Genomic DNA, 21,366 nt, shown 5'->3' on the forward strand with positions numbered 1-21,366 from the left:
TCGTGATGCTCACTAAAGCAAACAGTGGGTCACAGACACATTTGGACACGCTCTGTCTGGCGTGAGTGTTGGCGTGGGTGTGTGAGAGGTTGGCTAAACATGTTTGTGTGTAGTCAGGTAGTTCAATAACTAAATGTGGAGCTTTAAGGCTCTTGAGGTCACTTACAGTGCTGCTCATCATTTTTGTCTTCTTATTTATCAGTTTCTATATCTCTCTTCTTTTTAATTTCTTTTTATCACTGCAGCCTGCCTTACACACTTTTCACAAAAGCCCTGAAAAGATACAGAGCTACTTGATTGAAAAGATTTGGATTTGGTGGGTGGAGGTTGTGTGCGACATCCCTTGCTTGGACATCCTCTAGACAGCAAGCCAACGGGGTCAAAAGTGAAACGTTCCACCTTGTTTTAAGCTAAACAAATTGGTGTACTCAAATCATTGTCCACTCGACTTTGAAATTTAAAGTATGCATAAATACTGATAACGGCTTTGACTAGCCTAAATAATCATCTTGCTCTAAAGGCTTTTTTGAGTAACTTTATCCTTTTTTTTATTTTAACAGATTATTTAGGATTGCTAACTGCAATGAATGATTGATCATTTGAAAGTTAACACTCAAGTTTCAGATGCATTTTGTTTTTAAAGCTAGGGTAGGTAATGTTGAGAAACTAGCAAGAGTACGCTAGATTTAAAAAAAATTTCCAACTGAAAAACCCAGCCCAGTGATGGCAACTCTTTTCCAATGAAACGCTGCTGACTAGCTCCAAACGTTGCTAATTCTAGCGAGAAAGTCAGCAATACTGACAGATACCGGATTTTATTCATCTATTTTTGTCAGAGCATTTGATTTATTGATTGTTGTTGGGATGTAATGAGTATTTCAACTAATATAACAATAATGTTTTTGAAGGGAATTACCAACTATAGCTTTAATTTGTAGATTGATGATTGATGGAAGTCTGTTTATCTCATAATTTTGCATTGTTTATTTGTAAATATATGTCAATTCTTTAGTGGTTTGATGGATACATTTCATATGCTATAATGAAAATTAGTTAGTATAAGATTTTTTTTTATATAACACCATTTAAGTCAGTATGATGTGTTCAATGTTTGAAATATAAACCTGTAACCAGCAAGGATTCCTGTTGGGCTTAAATTTGATGACATTTTGGAATAAAACCATCAAAATTTATATGCACATATACTGTATGAAAAGTCTGCATTTTAATTCCTCCTTCTCAGCGGTCCAGGTTGTATAATGTGTCCAAAGATTTCATGGTTTCACGCTTCCGACACACCTGTCAGACTGATCTACTGTCCTGCTGTTTGCTAACCCCTCACCCTGCAACACATACTGTAGCTGCCTCACCTTATGTTCATGAGACTGGCTGAGGCACACTGTATCTCTCTGTGATACTGATTTATTACAGTGGTGGATGGTGTTGATGACCAAATTTGTTTTGAGGGATAGATGTTTTATGAGGGATTCATGACAGTTGGGTGAGTATAAATTAAATACCCTGTCTGTCCACAGCACTGTGCGCACATGGGTCCTGAGCTCGGAGAAGGGTCACAAGTCTGTGTTCAAACCGCGATCCTTCCAGGGGAAGAAGGTCATCCCCACGTGCTGCACCTACAGCCGCGACGGGAAGCTCATTGCAGCAGGCTGCCAGGATGGCACCATCCAGATCTGGGACAGAAACCTCAGCGTGAGTCTTCAAACAAACACACACACACACACACACACACACACACACACACACACATACCAACTGCCTCAATGTGCAGTAGGTTGTAAACATGGGATGTCTGTTTTGTCACGGCCTCAGGCACAGAGTCATGAGACTCAGGTCATCCGGTCACAGGCCAGAGAGGCCAGAGTTCAACAAGTCACTAACGTTGACCAGAATTCAAAATGCCTGGCTTTAAAATGCATTTGTCCAAACGGGGAGTAGTTGAGAATATTATTAAATAGTCTGTCTGACCTGTATTGACCCTGTTATCGCACTAACAAAGTAAGAGTTCTCTCATTCCATCCAAACTCTGGAGAAACAAGTCTATAGCCACGCTAGAGGGTCTGTGAGGCTGTACTTAAATACAGTGGTGCTTTGAGCTAAATGCTAACATCATGTTAAGCAGCTATAATCTTAGTTAACAATCACTTTATTAGCACTTGTAGTAAAGCTCAGGCTGATGGGAACGTCATTGGTTATGCAGGTATTTGGTCATAAACCAAAGTATTGTACAAATTAAAATGTTGATCTGATGATGGTGCTAAATGTTAAAGAGATAGTTTGGGTGTTTTGAAGTGGGGTTGTATGAGGTACTCCTCCATAGTCAGTGTATTACCTACAGTAGATGACGGTCGGCACGCCCCCAGTTTGGAGAAGCAGGCAGGAGTTACCACATGGGAGCAAAGCAATACAGTGCTGTGGACGGGGCCATCAGCAAAACGTTTTTTAGCCACCTAAAAGAAAGGCCCACCTAAATAAATCAATATCAGTTTAAGTGTATGCTATATTTCGAATTTTTTCTGACGGGGAACTGAACTGAAAGTGAAACCTCTTCTATCTACAGCATACTGTTTTTGTCAACGGAGTCTGTTGGCTTTGAGCTTGCTTAGACAAGTTTCACGTTCAGTTCACACAGTACACTTAAACTAATATTGATTGTTTTTCTTAGGTGAGCCTTTCTTTTAAGTGGCTAAAATACATTTTGCTGCCGGTCTCGTCCACATCAGTACATTGCTTTGCTCCCCTGCTGGTACTCCTGTCTGTTTCTCCAAGCAGGGGGCGTGCCGACGGTCATCTACTGTAGGTAATACACTGACTATGGATGGAAGTACCTAATACAACCCCACTTGAAAACACCCAAACTATCCCTTTAAGGGAACACCAAAGTGATCTAATAGTTGTTGAGATATTTCACTGTGGACCAAAGCAGTGGACCGACCTTCCCTTCCCTAGAGCCACACCGCTGGCATGGCTCAAAATAGCTGATTATGTAACTGAATTAACTGACGTGTGATGATTACATAAAAGTTACTGGGAGGCCCAATCACAATTTCCCTCTGTACATTTTCCACTATTAGTTAATGAGGCAATTAAGTGATCAAAGTGTTCATTCCGTTCTTCAAGATTCACATTGTTGAGGTAATGGTTGATCTTGGCTCCTAAATAGCATTGCTCGCACTTATTTGGCTGTTTTCACTCGAGTTATTTGACAAATAGTCACTGTAGATAAAAATGACTTCCATCCGAGGCTGCAGAATGCACCTCCTCCATCTTTCAACGAGGAGATCTTTTGGGTCTCTCGATTTGTTTTATCACCGATGGATACACCTTAACCCATGCCTGCTTGTCTACCCGTCTCTGGTTAGTGTATGGGCGGCAAAAGGAGCCTGTTTTGCAGCTTACTGCTCACTTGCTCATTCACACGCAAAATGTAGCTCCACGATACAGATGTGAAGAGGAAAAAAAGAGGTGCATTCCTGTTGGGAAGCTGAGAGGACCTGCTGTACTCATAATAATTCAGTATTTTCAAAGGTGATATATTGCAGGCATCGTTCCAGTTTGGTATTGTCTTACATTACGACTAGCTCTTTTGCAAACACGGTTTCACAAGTTGCCTTTTCCACGGTGTGAGAAACACTTTATGGATACTCACCTGGGAGCCCTGAATCACTATGAACACACATTTTAAGAGAGAAAATAAAATTGATGGAGGTCTGCACACAGATGTTGCTAAATACTCTAAGACAACCGAACAATACGTTTTGAACTACTGGTTGGTCTATTTTCATGAACTATCTGAAGAGAATAAGAAGTTGTTTTTCTACCCCCCGCCACATTTTCACCCTTAATTTTCTCTGTTCCACTTTATATCTTTTCATCTGTCCAACCCCAATACATGGACACGGTTGAATGCTTCTGTTATTTCATTTGAGAATAGTGACGGTGACAATTAAGCTGCAGTTAGTGAGTTGGAACAGCTTGATTGGACAGAGGGGCTTATCCAGATTAGTCAAATGAGAAGTAGGCTACACGATAATTACTCCCAACAGTCAACTTCATAATCGCACAACACACAAAAAAATGTATTTAGATGGAGGATTCCTATTGTGAGAGCTTTTGTGCTTCCGTGTACCCGTGTTGTGTGGACTCCACTCACTCATCATCCCACCCCTGGGCTGCTCAGAGCAGCAGGCTCCGAGTCATTGGGTTAAAGCTCTCCGAAATTTATTACCCCTCTTTCTCCAAGCTAAATATTTACCCTGCGTCCCATAGCAGCTTACAATAGTCATGTCTGTTGCCTGACCACTGGAGCCTGTCCTGTCTGAATGGCTCAAGAATTTAGTTGGTGCCCTCTGCCCTAATCAGCAACCTGTTCTGCTGACTCGAATTCAGCCACAAGCCTAAAAAGGAATTGACCTCGCGATGCTTTTATTGCTGCTACCCACCTCCCCCCCCCTCCCCCCACCCAGACAAGGCCTATCTCCTGTTGTATCGCCACTATTACTCATGGCCAGAATATGCAGGCAGATCAATCACAATCAATCACGTACATGACCTTGATCTCGAGCTGAGCCCGAAGAGAAGCTATTGAGGATGACACATCGTGCTCTTGAACCCTGACATGAGTTGATTGATCCTATGATGGGGGTACAAGTAGGTCTCTTTTAGTGGTCTGCCACAGAGAGTGATTGCATGCTCCCTTTCTGACCAGAGGGGTCGGTGCCAGAATTACAAGACTGCATTTAAATGGTTGCCAGGTAATGTGCACTCTGTGAGAGTTTGTGCGTCCAGGGTGCAGGCCTCCGTTCAACAACATTACCACAGAGACCTGGGGAATGTTATGATCTCATTGGTGGACTTGGATGTTTCCAGACTTCAAAGTGGGACCCCAGAAGAGAGGTGGTTTTGATGAACGGCACCGGTGGGGAGTGTTATCATGAGATGATATGGCAGACTTTCTCTCGTTCTCTGCTTTTGCTGGCTTTGTCATCGCAATCGATACTTATGAGAAAAAAGTTTTAAATAGTTTTTAATCAGATTAATTTCGATGTGTTATGAAGTCTTGTCTTCATTTATTCTCTTTATTCTGGTCTTCAGCCCATGTTGTTCTTTATAAAACGACTTAAGATTCCAGGCTCCTTTTCCTCCACTCAACATCGTGTTTTCATTCTAGTCACACGCAGTTTATTGTCACCTGCATAAACTGACCACCAGTGCTGGCCAGCAAATAATTTATAGTTACCAGCTTAATAGGGCCCTCAATAGAATTAATACGACTGCACAGTATCACTGTAAACTAGTAACTCTGTGGGTCATAAAAGATGGGTCTGTGGGAATTTAAAATGGAATGACGCTTTCACAAGCCAGCATTTATTCCGTTTTAATCAAACTCTGGTGCGGTTAGTTTGTTTGTGAACGCAGTAATCGTACCCTGGTGCGTACCAAAACAACCGATCCGAGACCGCTTATGAGAGGTGGTCTTGGACCGTTTCCAAGCCAACCAAAAACGCAGGCTGCCTGTGAGGGTTTTGTAGGTAAACAACAGGTTAACATGAGTGGGAGAGGACAGACCGGTTGCAAAACTCCGATGTTTACTTGACATCTGGGCCGAAGAGGACATACAGAATATGCTAATTTGAGTGTGTGAAAACAGTGATGTTTATAAAGTCATAAACTGCTTCCAGTTTGACTGAAGAAGGGATTGGTGCGCAGTCAATCAGTGCCGAGTCAAAAATGAAAAACGTTGACAGTATCAAAATCCGCGATTCCCTGCACAGAAGTGGCAGCTCTCGAGATGAAAAAGATAAATTTGCCTTCGTACACGTCCCTCAGCAACAATTGCTTTTATTTGTCCGCTTTAATTTGCTCTGTGAAAGCGGACCAGACTAAATGGAAAACGAACCAAAAGTATCAATTTAACTCTGATTCAGACTAACTAAACGAACAATTGCTCGTGAAAGTCCCTTAAAGTCCAATGAAAATGTTGAGAAAAAACGTTCTAGGATCTGATAACGGACTAAAGTACATATACGACCCTCATCATGAATATGTCTTCATGGAAGCGTTTGCCGGGCTATCTAAAGACATTCTGATCGTAAACATTTACACCGAATCTCATTCCTACAGCCTTCATTGTAACTAGCGATTATTTTCATTGTTGATTAATCTGTCAATTATTTTCTCGATTAATCGATTAGTTGTTTGGACTATAAAATGTCAGAAAATGGCGAAAAATGTTGATCAGTGTTTCCCAAAGCCCGAGATGACGTCCTCAAATGTCTTGTTTTGTCCACAACTGTCATAGAGGAGTAAAGAAACCAGAATTCACATTTAAAAGATTTTGACGATTATCAAAATAGTTGGCAATTAATTTAATAGTTGACAACTAATCGATTAATCAATTAATCAATTAATCAATCTTTGTAGCTCAAGTGCTTTTTATCAAGTGAATGCTTCAGCTTTCAGCGTTGTGCTCATTCCTCACCCAGGTTTTAACTCTGGACAAAGACCTGGAAACGACATGTACAGAATCCTTTTTTGCAGTTTGCAGCCTGAGACATAGAGGAATACTGTCCCTTCAAGGGAACACGCTGTCAGATCATGCGGACACTCAGTCCAGTGTGATCCGCTAACACACACATACACACGGCTTCCCCATCACCACTTGTTGATTTCCATGAAAGATCAGAGCAGCTGCTCAGGACTGCGGTTTGGCCACTCGATCCTCAGAAACGAACAGAGGTCAGAGTGAGATGTTACAACTGACTGCACAGTGGGCATCACTAAGTCTTTCAGGTGTGCGCTTGTAAAAGTATGGTGGTTGGGGGGGGGGGGGGAGGCAGCGCCATACAGTGCCATACAGTATTTATATAATGATACCCAGATAGTGTGGTCAGGAACAGTTGGTCCTGTGGTAGATTGTTATCATAGTCTGCTGCGGATGAAACCCAACGCTGTGTTCCTGCAGCTATTTATCAACTCCTGCTGCCGAATGGGTGGAGATGTGAATTAGGACTCTGTGTACGCGTGTGTCACAATCTCACATGAAACGTTATACATGCATATCTGTGTGGGAAAATGCTCACATTGGCTCGCTGAATGAAATTGTGACAATTTATCCCGATGCCTGTTTGGGCCAGGGAGAAGGGCACAGTTTACAGAGGAAGTCACAAGGCGCGAGAGAAGTTTCAAACTGTGTACGAGAATCCGGTTTCACAAGCCGGCTGTGTAGATTATCACAGGAAGCAAACACCATGGCATCTACCAATGCCAGCCAACATCAGGATAGTAAATAAACACGCAAGCTCTCACAACAGCAGTAAATGATCTAGAAATAGCTGGAGGGGTTTATGTTTGCAATGAGCAGCTAGAATAACCACTGGCAAAGTCACTACTTTTATGTATGAAGTTTACAAAATGAAAGAGGTCTTATTATTTCCTGCCTTTTTTTTTTCTTCATAATTTACTCCAAAGGTTGAACATGGCTCGTCTTTTCCCTCATTCCACCTGTTTGTCTGTTAGGATGACAGAATTTTTTATTTTTTTTGTGCTAACACTACAGTCACTGCAGTGCAGTATAACATAACACATACGACATAAAAGTGAGAGTTAAAACCCAGCATGTGCCAACAGCAGATGGTGTTCATTTTGGAAAGAAAGACGTCAGATAAAAAGAGAAAAAAAAAAAAAACATTTTGTGGAATGATTCATCACGGGTCGGACAAGAAGAGCTCATAACTTTTCTTACTAGTTGACCTGAGGAAACCCGCAGCTATGGCGAGAAAACATGTGTTTCGAGGCTATGTTTTAAAAAAAAAAAAACGCGTCTTCGCTATTCTCTCTGGAGTTATGTAAAGCAGATTTCATCACCTTCTCCTCGTTGTATATTTATGGTGTATTATCTACTTTTGATGCGGTATATTTTCACCCCCCGCAACGCTGCACTGTACATACAATGCTACGATTTTCCCGCCTGGACTATCCTCTCCACTAGACCCACTTTTATGGTGTGCCATTGAGCTTCATGTAACAACTCATAAGACAAGATAATTACAGGAAAAGGGTTCATCAGCATACCCTGCTGTTCATAGTCCGCTGACCCCACCCCTCCCAACCTATTTGTGCCTCCATGCATAGATGCGCTCGCAGTTATATGAATGGAAATGTTTGGATACGCTCCCATTCTCCATGCACACAAGCTGTGGCAGTGGTCATTGTCCCCCCAATGTCTTTTGTTTTAGGCTGATCAAATAATGTATTCTCAAAGCTCAGTCGGCCACCATGCACCCTCAACGTAGAGTACTGTGTGTTTGACTGGGTTTAAGCCTTACACATTATGCGTTAGCTTCTGTTTAGTAGTCCTGAGATAGCCTGTGGCCTGGCTGTAAGATTAGAAAATGTACTTTTTATATTAAATTGACCTCTTGACTTTTATTTCTCAACCAAGTCAATTTCAAATGCAGCGAATAAAAGAATAGGAAGATAATCTAAGATAAGAAATAAGGAGAGTGGATTTGAGTCAAAGGTACTTTACAAGTAAAATGATGATGGGAAGCAGAAAATTATCCCTAGAGAGACCACAGAGGCTAAATGGCCAACGCCTGGAAAAGTGGAACCCACGTTATCTACAGTTCAAGGTAACAGTGTTATCTGTCTCGTCCAAGTTAATAACTTCCCTCCATTTACTCACTTTGGAAGTGAAGTATGACCTCGTTTCCTTCTTGTATCATAAGGACACATCACTCATTCACCTCACGCTCCTCTCTCTCCTGCTCTCGCTGCCAGCATTTCTCTACACTTCTCTCTATCTTATCTGTCCTCCACACTCTGTGCTCACTTCAAATTCCTTATCCACCTCTCCGAGTCAAAAGCCCGTATTGCTGCAATTCTCCTTTCACTGATTTATTTGCATTCCGTTTAGAATTAATGAAAATGTAGCTGGATAAACCGAGGTTATGTTTGTTTGAGCGTTAGCAAGCCTACTTCCCAGACTATTGCTTCACCGCTGTCTTTTAATGATCGATCTTTATAATCTGGCCGTACTCGGGTAAAACTAAGGAAGTATGTGGAAGAAAGCGGAGAAAAAAACACAGGCATCAAGGCTTTGCAGTTAGTGGTGAAACAATTAGTTTAGTTTGATAATCGATTTAGTCGTTTTAAGTCATTTATCAAGCATAACTGTCAAATATGAGAATGTGCTGCTTTTCTGAGCTTTACATCTCTGTGCATTCAAATTTATGTCTTTGGATTTTGGACTAATGGCTGGAGAAAACAATCAATTTGAAGACATCGCCATTTTATAAAGAGCTGCCCTGTCTTAGTTGATTAGTCGACTAATCGGTCGTTTTGGTCTTAGTCGACTAAGATTTCTTTAGTCGATTATACGGCTGCAACTAATGATTATTTTCATTGTCAATTAATCTGCTGATTATTTTATCAATTAATAGATTAGTTGTTTGGTCTATAAAATGTCAGAAAATGGTGATCAATGTTTCCCAAAGCCCAAGATGACGTCCTCAAATGTTTTATTAGGATTTTGACGATTATCAAAATAGTTGGCAATTAATTTAATAGTTGACAACTAATCGATGAATCAATCAATTCATTAATTAATTAATTATTCACATTTAAGAAAATGGCATTGGAGAATTTTGACATTTTCCTTTAAAAAATGACTCAAATTGATTAATTGATTATCAAAATAGTTGCCGATTAATTTAATAGTTGACAACTAATCAATTAATCGTTGCAGCTCTTGTTGATTAGTAATTTTTTTATGCTTTTTTCATGCTGTATGACTTATTTCCAAGAAACTGTGATGTGCTTAACATGAGCCTGACATATTTCATTAATACATTGGTAGATAGATGATGTCATGTCCTAGTGTCGACTAATCTGTCGTTTTGGTCTTCGTCGACAAAGATTTCTTTCGTTGATTAGTCGTTTGTTTGTCTTTTCATGCTGAATGATTTATTTCCAAGAAACTTGTGGGCAAATCTGTGGTAAAAACAAGATTTACAGTGGTGCTTTTGTGCGATTCTTTTTGGAGAAACTGGGTTTCACAGATCTGTCAATTAAATCAACTAATCGATTAATCGACAAAATCGTATTAGTCGACTAAGAATTTCTTTGGTCAGCCAAAGAAACCGACAGCCCTAATTTTGTAGACTAAATCATTAATGATTAAAATTCAGACTAATTGACCATGAAAATAATAATTAGTTGCGTAACCCTAACTATAAAATCTAGAGTTAAACAAATCAAAAATTCTAAATGCTATAACTTTTTTTCTTGTCTTCATAGAACATTTTATACACTTAAGGTTAGCAAGCTTAAAATGAATTTTAACATCATATTTGTTTACTGGTTATCTCCTTTTTCCCTTCTGTTCATTGTCCACATTTTGGGTGGCCGTGTCCTTTTAGAGAGCTTTTCTTCTTGCTGTTCCTTTGTGTGTATGTGTGAGAAAGATAGAGAGAATTACAGTGTGTGTGTGGTGGTGGTGGTGGTGGTGATGGTGGTGGTGGGGGGGGGGTTAGCTGGGTTATTTCCAGCCTGGAGCTGCAGATCTTGGCACACACACTCTCTGCACTACAGTAGTATACCACTTGCTCAGAGTGAGCACTGAGGAAGCACATCGCGCGGCTGGCCATCTTGAAAACAGCTGCTTCAACGAGAAGTTAAAACGCTTCTGTTTGCAGGGGGAACATTGCTGCAGTGGCTGGGATTCATTAGGACTAATTTGGACCTCTTAATTGGGTTTATTGTAGTTTTTCTAATTGTTTCCAAACTGTCTCTAAAACGCCTCTCCTCAAACTGTTTTAAAATAACTCATTATCTGTTTTTACTTCATGAGCTACAAAAGTGAGATTCCACTCCCTGCAGCTTTTGTAACCAGTCTGTTCTCACCTCTATAGAATGACCCCAACTGAAAGGTCACTCAGCCTACTTGGTTTTCAGCGATGCATGCTGATCATCACAGCCAAGTTGAGTAAGCTGTCATTCTCATATACAGCAACATGCCGAGGAAATAGTTACACGGGCAAAATTATATTCACATGATTTGCCTGACGAAGACCTTGATGGTGGAAACGCTGCCTGGGGGGCTGCAACACTCAGCGTGCGGACTGCCTCTCCTTTTCCATTGTACGCTGCTGTGACTTGTGTTGGGTGTGCACTGTCTCTGCTTCAGAACATTACATTACTCATATTTAGGGCTTCAACTAAGGCTTATTGTCATTATCGATTTATCTGCTGATTAATTTCTTGATTATTATACATTCTTTCAATTGTTTGTTTCAGAAAATAATGATCAGTGCCCATAACACTTTCCTGAAGCCCAAGGTGATGTCTTTGTTTTGTCTGGCCAATGGTCTGAAGCCCAAAGATATTCAGTTTACTATCACATAAAACAAAGAAAAGCAATCAGTTTGACATTTTTGTTAGAAAAAATGATTAATCATTAAAATAGTTGAAGATTAAAAGACATTTCTCACCAGTGCGATGCGAATAAATTAGAATTTTCCGCATTGACAATTATGCACACGGTGTCCGGTGCGAATTATTTGCTTTGCCGTGTTCCATTTTCGTCAATGAGGCCCAATAAGTTTCCTCCTAAATAGTGCCGTGTCCACTCCACACAACAAAAATCTATCCGGACAGAGAATGTCTAAGCGGCTAACGTTAACTACACAATACATGACCTAATCGGACCCCAAATTTGATGCTGTTGTGGCGGCTTTAATTTTCTTTCAGTTTCAGATAAATAATAATGCGACTCGTAGTTTTTCATCAGACATTTCCTGCCTTGTAAATGACTTTCAAACCCCTTACTGCTAGTTTGTAACATAGGCTTTCTGTTAAAAAAATGTAATATCCAAGCCCAAGCCAAGATAATCCTAATGGCAGTATTATATTTATATTATTATCATCAGATAACCTTATGTTTGCTCAGACTTGAGAAAATTCCTTTAAGGCTGGCTAGTACTCCCCATGACTAGTAACCTGACTTTAATATGTAAATTGGTGGAGTTGCCCTTTAACTGTTTTAGGGAGAGGACTGTGTTACTTATTTATTTCCTAGCCCCACTTTTGTGTTTAAACACGTCTTTTCAATCTCAATCTTCTCAGCCTCAAGCTACTGCTGTCTCCCATGCTTCTGGCACATGTCCATCATTTGTAATTAATCCTGGTTGTTGATGATATTTGATGTGACACTTTAAAACAGTTGTTGTTACTGGCCCGACACTTGCGACATAACACTTGTTTAAGGATTGGCTAATGATAAGAGAGAATATTAGCCCTGAGGCTGCTGGTAAAACAGTGTCTGATGTGCGTTATTGGCTGGTAAACTGTACGAAGTAGGAATATTATAATACTGTTTCAGGTAGAAGCAAGGGGAAAAATCAAAATCTGTCAGACAGGCACCTAAGCTTGCCAAGGTAAATCTCTGTGGTCTGTAGTCTTGCTAAAGAGTGCGGCGGGTACAGTGTGTAAAGCTGCTGGTATTTCATAAGTTGTAGCTGAGCTTCATAGTTAAACATATAGTTTGGTGTTCGTGGAGGTAATGGAAACCGTGTGTTGTTTTGAAGACACGGAGAGTGAAAAGGTTCTTTTTGTTACCGCAGTGAGAAACTGGAACGCCTGCTACTGAAGCAAAGCATTGGCAGTTTCATACTGTAGTACATCAGGAGATTATAAGAGCTCTTTTTAATATTGATGAGCAGTAGTGACCGAGGCAACGTGTTTATGGAAAAAAAGGCAGAGAGAGCCAGGACTGCACTATTTATTCATTTTGATCTGTAATTAATGATCAATTACATCGAGGTCTAGGTTTTCTGTTTCTGTAATGTCTACTGAGACATATCCACGGTATAAAAATAAATTAACTTCTGTGTTTGCTCAAGTATTTCTTCTTTTGTCACTCGCACATAACTTTTATTAGACACAAACGGGAGTGAGTTGCTGCTACAGTATCATGACCTCTGTGCTAGACTTTCACTTTAATAAACAGACCAAGCACATCACCTGGAATAATGAAATGTCATTCAACCTTTATTTGACCCATTCATGCCAGCCTTGTCGTCATAAAATATAATGCAATGTTTCTCTTTTTCCTCTTAGGTCCATACAAAGTTCCACTGTCGGCAAGCTCACATCCCAGGATCAGACACTTCCTGTCTCTCTTTTTCTTATGATGGCGTGACTCTCGCTTCACGAGGAGGTAAGAAACCCCACAGCCAGCCAACAGCCCAGCTCAGAGCCTCCAGTTTCTAGGTCCAATACTTAATCCTTTATCCAAAGTGATGGTTTTTTTTGCAAGCGGAGATGTAGCTTTTCTCCTCCTGTGCAAAATAACAGAAGCACAGAATACTCACAAGAGATATATATATATACACACAGAAACACTTGAGTTCCTCCTTGGTATGTGATCTAGTCAGGAGGTTTCACAAAGACAAACAGGAATAACTCTGTGAAGAGTCCTCCTGTAATGTAAATGAAAAATAACTCTTACAGCCTTGTTGTATAGTCACGAAAAGCCAAAGTAAATAACAGTTCAACTGTGGCGACTTAGAAAGTAAATATCACAATTTACAGCTTAACCTGTTGTTTTCTTTCTATTTTCTAGGCGATGACACTCTGAAGTTGTGGGATATACGTAACTTCAAGAAGCCTGTGAACGTAGCTACTGGACTTGAAAACAACTTTACAATGTAAACTGTCATCTTAATAACAATCTGTTTGATAACTGTAAAGTATGTGTGGATCGTGAACTGATGATATTGTATGTGTGTGATTTTTCTCTATTAGGACTGACTGCTGTTTTAGCCCTGACGACAAGCTTCTTGTAACAGGGACCTCTGTGAAGAGAGAACAGGGAGATGGGAAGTTGGTTTTCTTCGACCGAACTTCCTTTCAGCGGGTCTATGAAATAGAAGTCACCAATGCAGTAAGTCCCGCTCCAGTCTCCGCAACCGCAACTGCTCTCATTGCAAGATGTTTTTCAACTGGTTGATATGATATGTTGGTCGCAAACCAAAATGACCCCAAATAACGTGCAGTGGAAAAGAGACATAATGAATGCACAATGAAACATAATGAAAACCTAATGAAATCAATGTGCATGTCATTCCTCCTCATTGTAAGTCTGGGCTCAAACAAAACTGCAGTCTTAAAATGTTTTTATTTGGTTACAGCTCCCTGAAAACACAGCAACAACCGTCTAAGGCCTCATTATGACAGCCGGACGGATTTGACTAGCCTGATACGGAGATTTATTTAACTTCCTATTTACCCAACACAGAATTATTCCAACGGATTAGAACTTGGGTCTATTATTTATTTTAGTTGTATTTATAAAATTCTAACAGCAACTATGTAGTAGTGTACACCACAGGAATTGAGAGAGACAGAACTGTGCAGTCAGCAGCCTCCGTTATGTATCATTATGGAATAATAATCCTAGAAACTCAGAAATCTGCTAAAATGTCATATCAGTTCACGCAGAACGAGAAATTGGTTTTGCTTTTTTTTTTGTAAATCAAATATCAAATAACCCAATCCTCTGGCAGTGACTATACATTTTCCCTTTAAATCACTATGTCTGAAGCTAATCGTATATCAGCAGCAAAGCAAAATACGTATTTTCTCCATCATCACCCTGGATGAGAGATTGACGTGGCGGTGTTTTGGGGGGGAAAATACAGAGGAAGATGAGAATGAGTTATGGAGGGGAGTGAAAGCAAAGAAGGAGGAAAGTTTAAAAAAAACACGGTGAGAGGCAAAATAGGAGAAAGCAGGGTAATGTGACCTTTCCTTACTGCTAAGTCATTCCCACAAACCTTTGGCAGGACAGCTATTAACGCTTTTATACGCTTTTATAATGCCTTTGAGTCACATTTGAAATTAAATTATCTACGGACACAATCGGCATGTTCCATTCACATGTACTACGCTGTCAAACACGTTAGCGTACCATGCACTTTATCCTAATCCTGCTTTCTCAGAAATCCATTTGGGGAGGGCAACCAGCCATAGGTGCTGAAATGAAGGGGCAGAGGTGCTGTCTTCAGTAGAAATACTTCCTGCTCCTTCCTCCTCCTCCTGTCGCTCCTTTTTAACAGATTTAGCACTGTGTATCTGTAGTCATAACAGTGAGGTCTGACAGAGGCTAATGGCTTCTAACTTGGTCTCCCTAGCTAAGGCATGACACTTTCACATGGGCCGCAGAGTGAATGTGTTCGAGAGAGAGAGGGGGGAAAGAGACAAAAGCTGGGTTTGTGTGTCCGTGCATCCCCCTGTCCTGCCAGCCAGCTGCTGTTAGCTTGCAAACCTTGGCACAGCATCGACACTAAGTGCACACCCCGCTGCACAGTTGCACTAACTGAGGGGAGGGGAGAGCGGTCTGTGTTTTGGTTGACCCATTTTATCTGAGATTTTAACTCGAAATGAATAAATTAATTTTTCTTATCTTTCATTTCCTTATCTAAATATGACTTTTTAGAGTTATTTAAGCTGTCAATTTATATAAAAGCCTCACTGTTGAATTAAAAGTTGAGCGTGAGTTCGTCTGAAGTTAGAATAACGCTGCGTTAAAATAGAGTTGTGCGTTTACTTTGATGACTAAAAGCGCTAAGAATAGCATCTTTAGAATCAACATAATCACCGTCAGTACCTTGGTGTCCCTTCATTCAGGAGGAACAACAACGATCTCTGTCTCACAGTGATGTTACACAATACAGACAGACAATTGTCTGTGCAAGTGTTTTTCAAAATGAAAACCACATGTTCTAGATGCCCTGTTGTGTAGATGATGTGGCTACTGTACTCGTCCTCTCCTCTCTAGATGGCTCCTATAATGTTAGATTGCAGTCCGCAAAACCTGACAGCTAAATAGTTCACTCCAATCAAAATACACTTGAGTTTAAATGTTCAGTATTAATGGTGTCACTCAAAGACGGTAGGTGGCATTGTTAATCTGCACCACATAATCCTGGATGTCTGTCATTTAGACCAAGCAGTGGTCAGCTTCGCCATGTTGTATTTAAGGTCTTCCTGCAGAGTCTACATAAGCAGAATCAGCTGTAACATTTGCACCCACTTCACCGGGGTGACGATATCGCTATAGGCAGCATCAAAGAAAAGACCTCAGACACTTTAGGTCAAAGAGTCTGTTAAGAACTTAACAACCCTCCTCCTCCTCCTCCTCTGCATCACTCCGTGGACGTTTGTCTTCCCTTTCACTTTACTGAAGAGGGTAAACATTTGGAAATGATTTTTCCATTGGCCTTTCACTCGTTCCACCATCCGCCATTGTGAGAAGCTCTAAAAAGCTTCGGCTCACTTTCACTGGAAGGACGGCAAAAACCTCTTCCTGTCTGCTGCTCACCCTTTTTGCGCTGCACAGAAATCCAGCAGATTTCCCCACAAAATCTCACCCGCTGCCACGGAAAACAATGCAGTCTAGAGGGCTGCCAATCGCCTTGGCAATGGTTTTATTTGTGTTAATTATAACCTCTCAAAATGTATATGGTAATGATTAAAATACTTTAATAATGCTTCGTTCCTCCCAAAAGGAACTCCAGCCGACGTAGTCGGTTTGAGGCCTGTTCACATATTTGAGCAGTTTTCTTGCGGTCGTTTAGCCTAATTGCTTTCTTCAATTTGTGCGACAACTTGTGGAGTGTGGAAGCCACATGGATGATGCAGGGAAAATCAATGTTGTGTTGGAGAATTTGTGCACTTGATGAAAATATTGTAAGTGTCCGTTAGTGCGCATTATCATTACTTGAGATCAATTACTGTAAATAGTAAAATTGCATAAATATTTGAATTTATTTTTGGCATTTTGACATTCACTTGGCAAATATTAAAATATATATATAGAGAAGTAAGTGGGTGGGGGGGGAGTTTTAATGAATAGTTAGGGTTAGCCGCCAGATGTACATTTTTTAATTGATCCTTTCATGGTATTTTACTGTATGTTCACATTTGAAAGTTTTCATGAAAGTCATCCTCTGGAAGTCAACCTATGTGTAACTATATCGCCCACGCCAAATGGCATCGGTAGCTTTACCCCCTTTTTCTAAAATGTAAATTTGATGCAGTGAAATTTAGTTTTTGCAGCAGATCAGTTATTTCTGGTTGACATGCACTCAGTGAACCTGATGAATGTGCTATTTACTATGTTTACATCAGCCGTCTGCTCCTCGGATGGCCCAAGAATTTAAGTGCAGTCTTTATAAAGTGGCGTACCAGGCAGGCGAGTGAAAGGAAGGGCCACCAATCATTTCTAACTAAACAGTCTACATAACCCCAGACCTGGATTCTGGGGAACGCCTGGGAGCGGAGGCTGCTTTATGCCCATTTGGCAAATACTTCAGACACTCTTAAGCTTATCTTAGTTCATCAAAAGGGGCAGAAACCAGGTGAGCCCATGCTGACCATCAAAGGACTGAGCTTTTGGCTGGATTTCAAATGGAACTTAAACCTGCAGCCCTCATGCACTTTCTGTAAATATATATGTATGTGTTTCTTTGTGCTGTATGGATTCAGATTTCAGCCTGCTCTTGGCGAATCCGACAAGGACCGTTGTTACATCTCTGTGCCTCATTTCCTGTCATCTCTCCACTATTGCTATGAAATAGAGGCATCAAAATTGCCCCAAAAATAATAAAACATTTTAAAAAGGGCAAGACTGCATTAGTTTGATCCACCAGATTGTAATCGGTGCTGATAGTGACCGTACTAAATGGATTGATAGGCATTATGTACTATTTGTTAGTCAGTAATTCACATGGTAAAAACCAGTGGGCAACTCTGGGGTATGCGGAAGTGCCTTGAACTTGCATTCTTTCTAATAGCCAGCAGGGGGCGACTCCTCTGGATGCAAATAGAAGTCTATGAGAAAATGAGCCTACTTCTCACTTGATTTATTACCTCAATAAACATTGTAAACATGAGTTTATGGTCTCAATCGCTAGTTTCAAGTCTTCTTCAATACAGCATGATGTTCATTTAGTAAATTATGGTTCCATTTAGAGTCAGATAGACCATAAAGCAGGGTATGCTTTAGGGCGTGGCTATCTTGTGATTGACAGGTCGCTACCACGGCGTTGTCCGGTCTGGGACTTGTCCGTGTTTTCATCTTACAACTTTAACCCTTTCACAGTGTGTTTTCAGCTCATGAAAGTTAATTAGAACCTTTTGGTCGCCTAAAAATATCTCATTCAGCGTTTGGTTGCGTCTTGTGTGTTTGTGTGGTTGCAAAATAACAACATGGCGACGGCCAAAATACCGAAATCGAGGCTTCAAAACAACAGTCCACAAACCAATGGGTGACGTCACGGTGACTACGTCCACTTCTTATATACAGTCTATGGTAAAAACACAACTTTATAAACCTTGTAGAAAAATATAACTTTGCACAAACCTCAATTGAATGTTGCTGCATCCACTTATAGTTACAAAGTTATGTATAGTAGTTACTGCCTCATTATCTTACACATAGTAGAATGATCCCAATGAGATTTATCCAATTACATAGACATATTTTTAAATGAAAAAAAAGAGCAGTGGCTTCGAAATAAATCTAAATCCTGATATCTGTATAGGATTCGGCATTGGGAGAGGAAAAAGTGGCACCAGAGAATCCCTAATATGATATACTCAGTTTGACTTTCAGGTGTAAAATTCTAAATGATCAGAATAATTAGTTAAATATGCTGAAAAGTCTGAAAGACCATTTGTTCTGGAAAAAAAGCAGTTTCCTGCATTTCAGGAGTGCAGCTAAAGAATCATTGATTAGCCCTAATGTCTATGTTATGATGATTCTCTGCATGGAATGGGATTTTTGTAGAGGGAGAACTATTTCGGGGTCACCTTCACTACTGTACTGTACTGTACTTTACTGTAGTTGCTGTTTGCCCATGCTACACCTACCATCTCATGCTTGATGGCTCTTAAACAGTGGGCTGCTCCCCGTGCCATGCTCTTCAGGGAACCCTCTGACACGTACGGTCGGTCTTTCATCCTCTGTAAGAGCAGCCAAGCGGCAAAGGTAGAAGGGAGGCCTTAGCTCTGTTCTTTCTTGTGCATCTTACCCAAGTAAATCTTGCATGATGTAAGCACCAGTCGTTCCAGTAAGGCAGTCCATACTAATTACAGACTTCTCGGACATGTGCCCACTCGGTGTGCAGCTGAGGTGCTAAGTCTAGAGATCTCCTTTCTCCTACTGCATTCACTTGGCCTGTGTAGCTAAGTCAGTCAGAAGCATTACACATTTGGATCCATTCACCAGCGAACTAAACAAGGAACACAGCTGTGGCTATTGTGTCCCATTAGTGCTGCATAACTTTATTTCATAATCAGCGTACATATTGAGCGAGTCGCTGTTGTCTTATTTATCCCTATAATCAGCCTTCGGTATTTTAATCTGACGGGACATAGAAGGCTGCTACTGAAGAACCGACTGATTAAAGTTTCCTCCTTCATGATGTGATGTAATTTTGTGGACGTGAAGCGTAAACAGGGGTTCCTAGAGTATAAACATGCTGCTCTGAATATCTGGAAAGCAGTTTTACTCTTGGACTGGACTGAGCTGTGCTTGGCTCTGGGCTCCTCAGTGGATCCAGCTGGGGTGGGCCCCACTGAGCTGCTCTGTTTGACTTGTTGCGCTGCTGACAGAATGATTTGTTTGGGTCTGAAGAGGTTGTTTTCTGAGCTTGGCTGGGCTGCAGTTACCTGGCCGTGTTGTTTTGATTTTACTGCCTGGTTTCGGGTCATGCTGTGTTGTATGGCTGTACTGTGTGTTGGGTTGAATTCCTCGAGCTTTGACAGTACCTGCGGAGTGTAACAAAATTCCTAACTGTCGTCTCTGCCTTCCCTCGCGTGTAGGGACTGTCCGCGTTGCTTTAGCAACCCTGACGGGGCAATTTATAACCCATTACACATTTACACTGAAGCACATCCGCAGTGACTTCAATTCACTGATGCATACAGGTTGATACATGTTTTACTAAGTGTTTTGTGCTCTATGGGAACAGCATCTCCCTCGGGACAAATACAATAGATTTTCACCATTCTGAATCATTTGTTAAATGAACTGTATTTATGCTAAGATAACAGTGCAAACATATTTACGTTTGTGCTTATTAAAGCTGCAGTGGGTAGAATTGGAGCAAATATGATTAAAAAAAAAGTTATTTTTATAAAACAATCTCTATATCCTGACAGTAGTGCATGAGACAGGTAATCTGAAAAAAAAAAAATCATGTGCCTTTGTGTCCTCCGGTGCTCCTAATGGCATTTGCAAGATTTCACAGACCGGAGGAAAACAACCAATCAGAGCCGAGCTGGAGCCTGCCGTCTATAAGCCGGCTGTCAATCACTCGCGAAATCCGAACAAACGATCAAACTAGGCAGCGCTGATCAAATATGAATCAATAATCTGTTACTGTAATGCTTATTTCTCGTCTCAAATGTTTTCAGAAACATCTTGTAGTGTACTGTTTAGCTGCAAAATGAAAAAGTTTGTGACTCGGCAGCCATGTTGAGATCAGTTGAGGAAATACCAAGCACCGCCCACCAGCCGGAGCACAGCCAATAGGTACGCTCTCTCTCTGAAATGACCTGTGATTGGCCAAAGTCTCCCTTCACGGGCTAGATTTTCTAAAGCCTGAAAACGGAGCCAATGATGACAAAAACATTCTGCCTACTGCAGTTTTAAGTCATTTATCGGAATTATTCCTACATGTTAAGGGCTGTCCTCGACCAAATAAATTCATATTTGACTAACAGGATTTTGTTGATGAGCTGATTTAATCGACAGATCTGTAAAACTGAGTTTCTCTGTTTACCAGAGACGTGCTCATACATTTTGCTGAAATGAGTCATTCAGCATGAAAAAGCATAAAAAAAAATGACCAGTCAACTAAAGAAGTCTTAGTCGACTCAAACGATTAGCTGACACTAAGAGGGGGCAGCCCTTCACATGTCATCATCTATCTGCCAATATATTAATGGAATATGTGAGGCTCATGTTAAGCACATCCTGTTTAAAGCATTTTCCAGATCAGAGCATTTTTCTATCAATTACAGCCGGCTCATGATCTGGTTGAGCAGATTAACCCTCATCTGTCCCATGAAGCTACACACCACTGAGCTGTTGACCTGGCAGTGTAGATAGATACTGTATGTACAGTAGCGCGTGAGGTTTGTGTCAAATTTAAGTAGATTGTGAATGATTTTAATTCACTATACGGTATGCTTAGAGTCTTAATTATGTTGCATTCCTGCGTGACAATATTGGAACACGATTATGTTGTTAAATACATTTATTTAAATGGTGACACA

The 21,366-nt window shown here is 40.7% G+C and overlaps 1 protein-coding gene across 1 annotated transcript in view; it reads left to right on the forward strand.

The window, feature by feature from the left end:
• wdr70 (WD repeat domain 70) overlaps positions 1-21,366 on the forward strand; it is a 49,578-nt gene that overhangs the window by 20,013 nt on the left and 8,199 nt on the right. Inside the window, exons 10-13 of the mRNA XM_074617471.1 lie at positions 1,536-1,710; positions 13,138-13,237; positions 13,643-13,727; positions 13,825-13,963. Coding sequence (XP_074473572.1) covers positions 1,536-1,710; positions 13,138-13,237; positions 13,643-13,727; positions 13,825-13,963 — 499 coding nt within the window. The remainder of the gene's footprint in view (positions 1-1,535; positions 1,711-13,137; positions 13,238-13,642; positions 13,728-13,824; positions 13,964-21,366) is intronic.

Source organism: Sebastes fasciatus, chromosome 19 (assembly GCF_043250625.1).
Source record: "Sebastes fasciatus isolate fSebFas1 chromosome 19, fSebFas1.pri, whole genome shotgun sequence".
NCBI lineage: Eukaryota > Metazoa > Chordata > Actinopteri > Perciformes > Sebastidae > Sebastes > Sebastes fasciatus.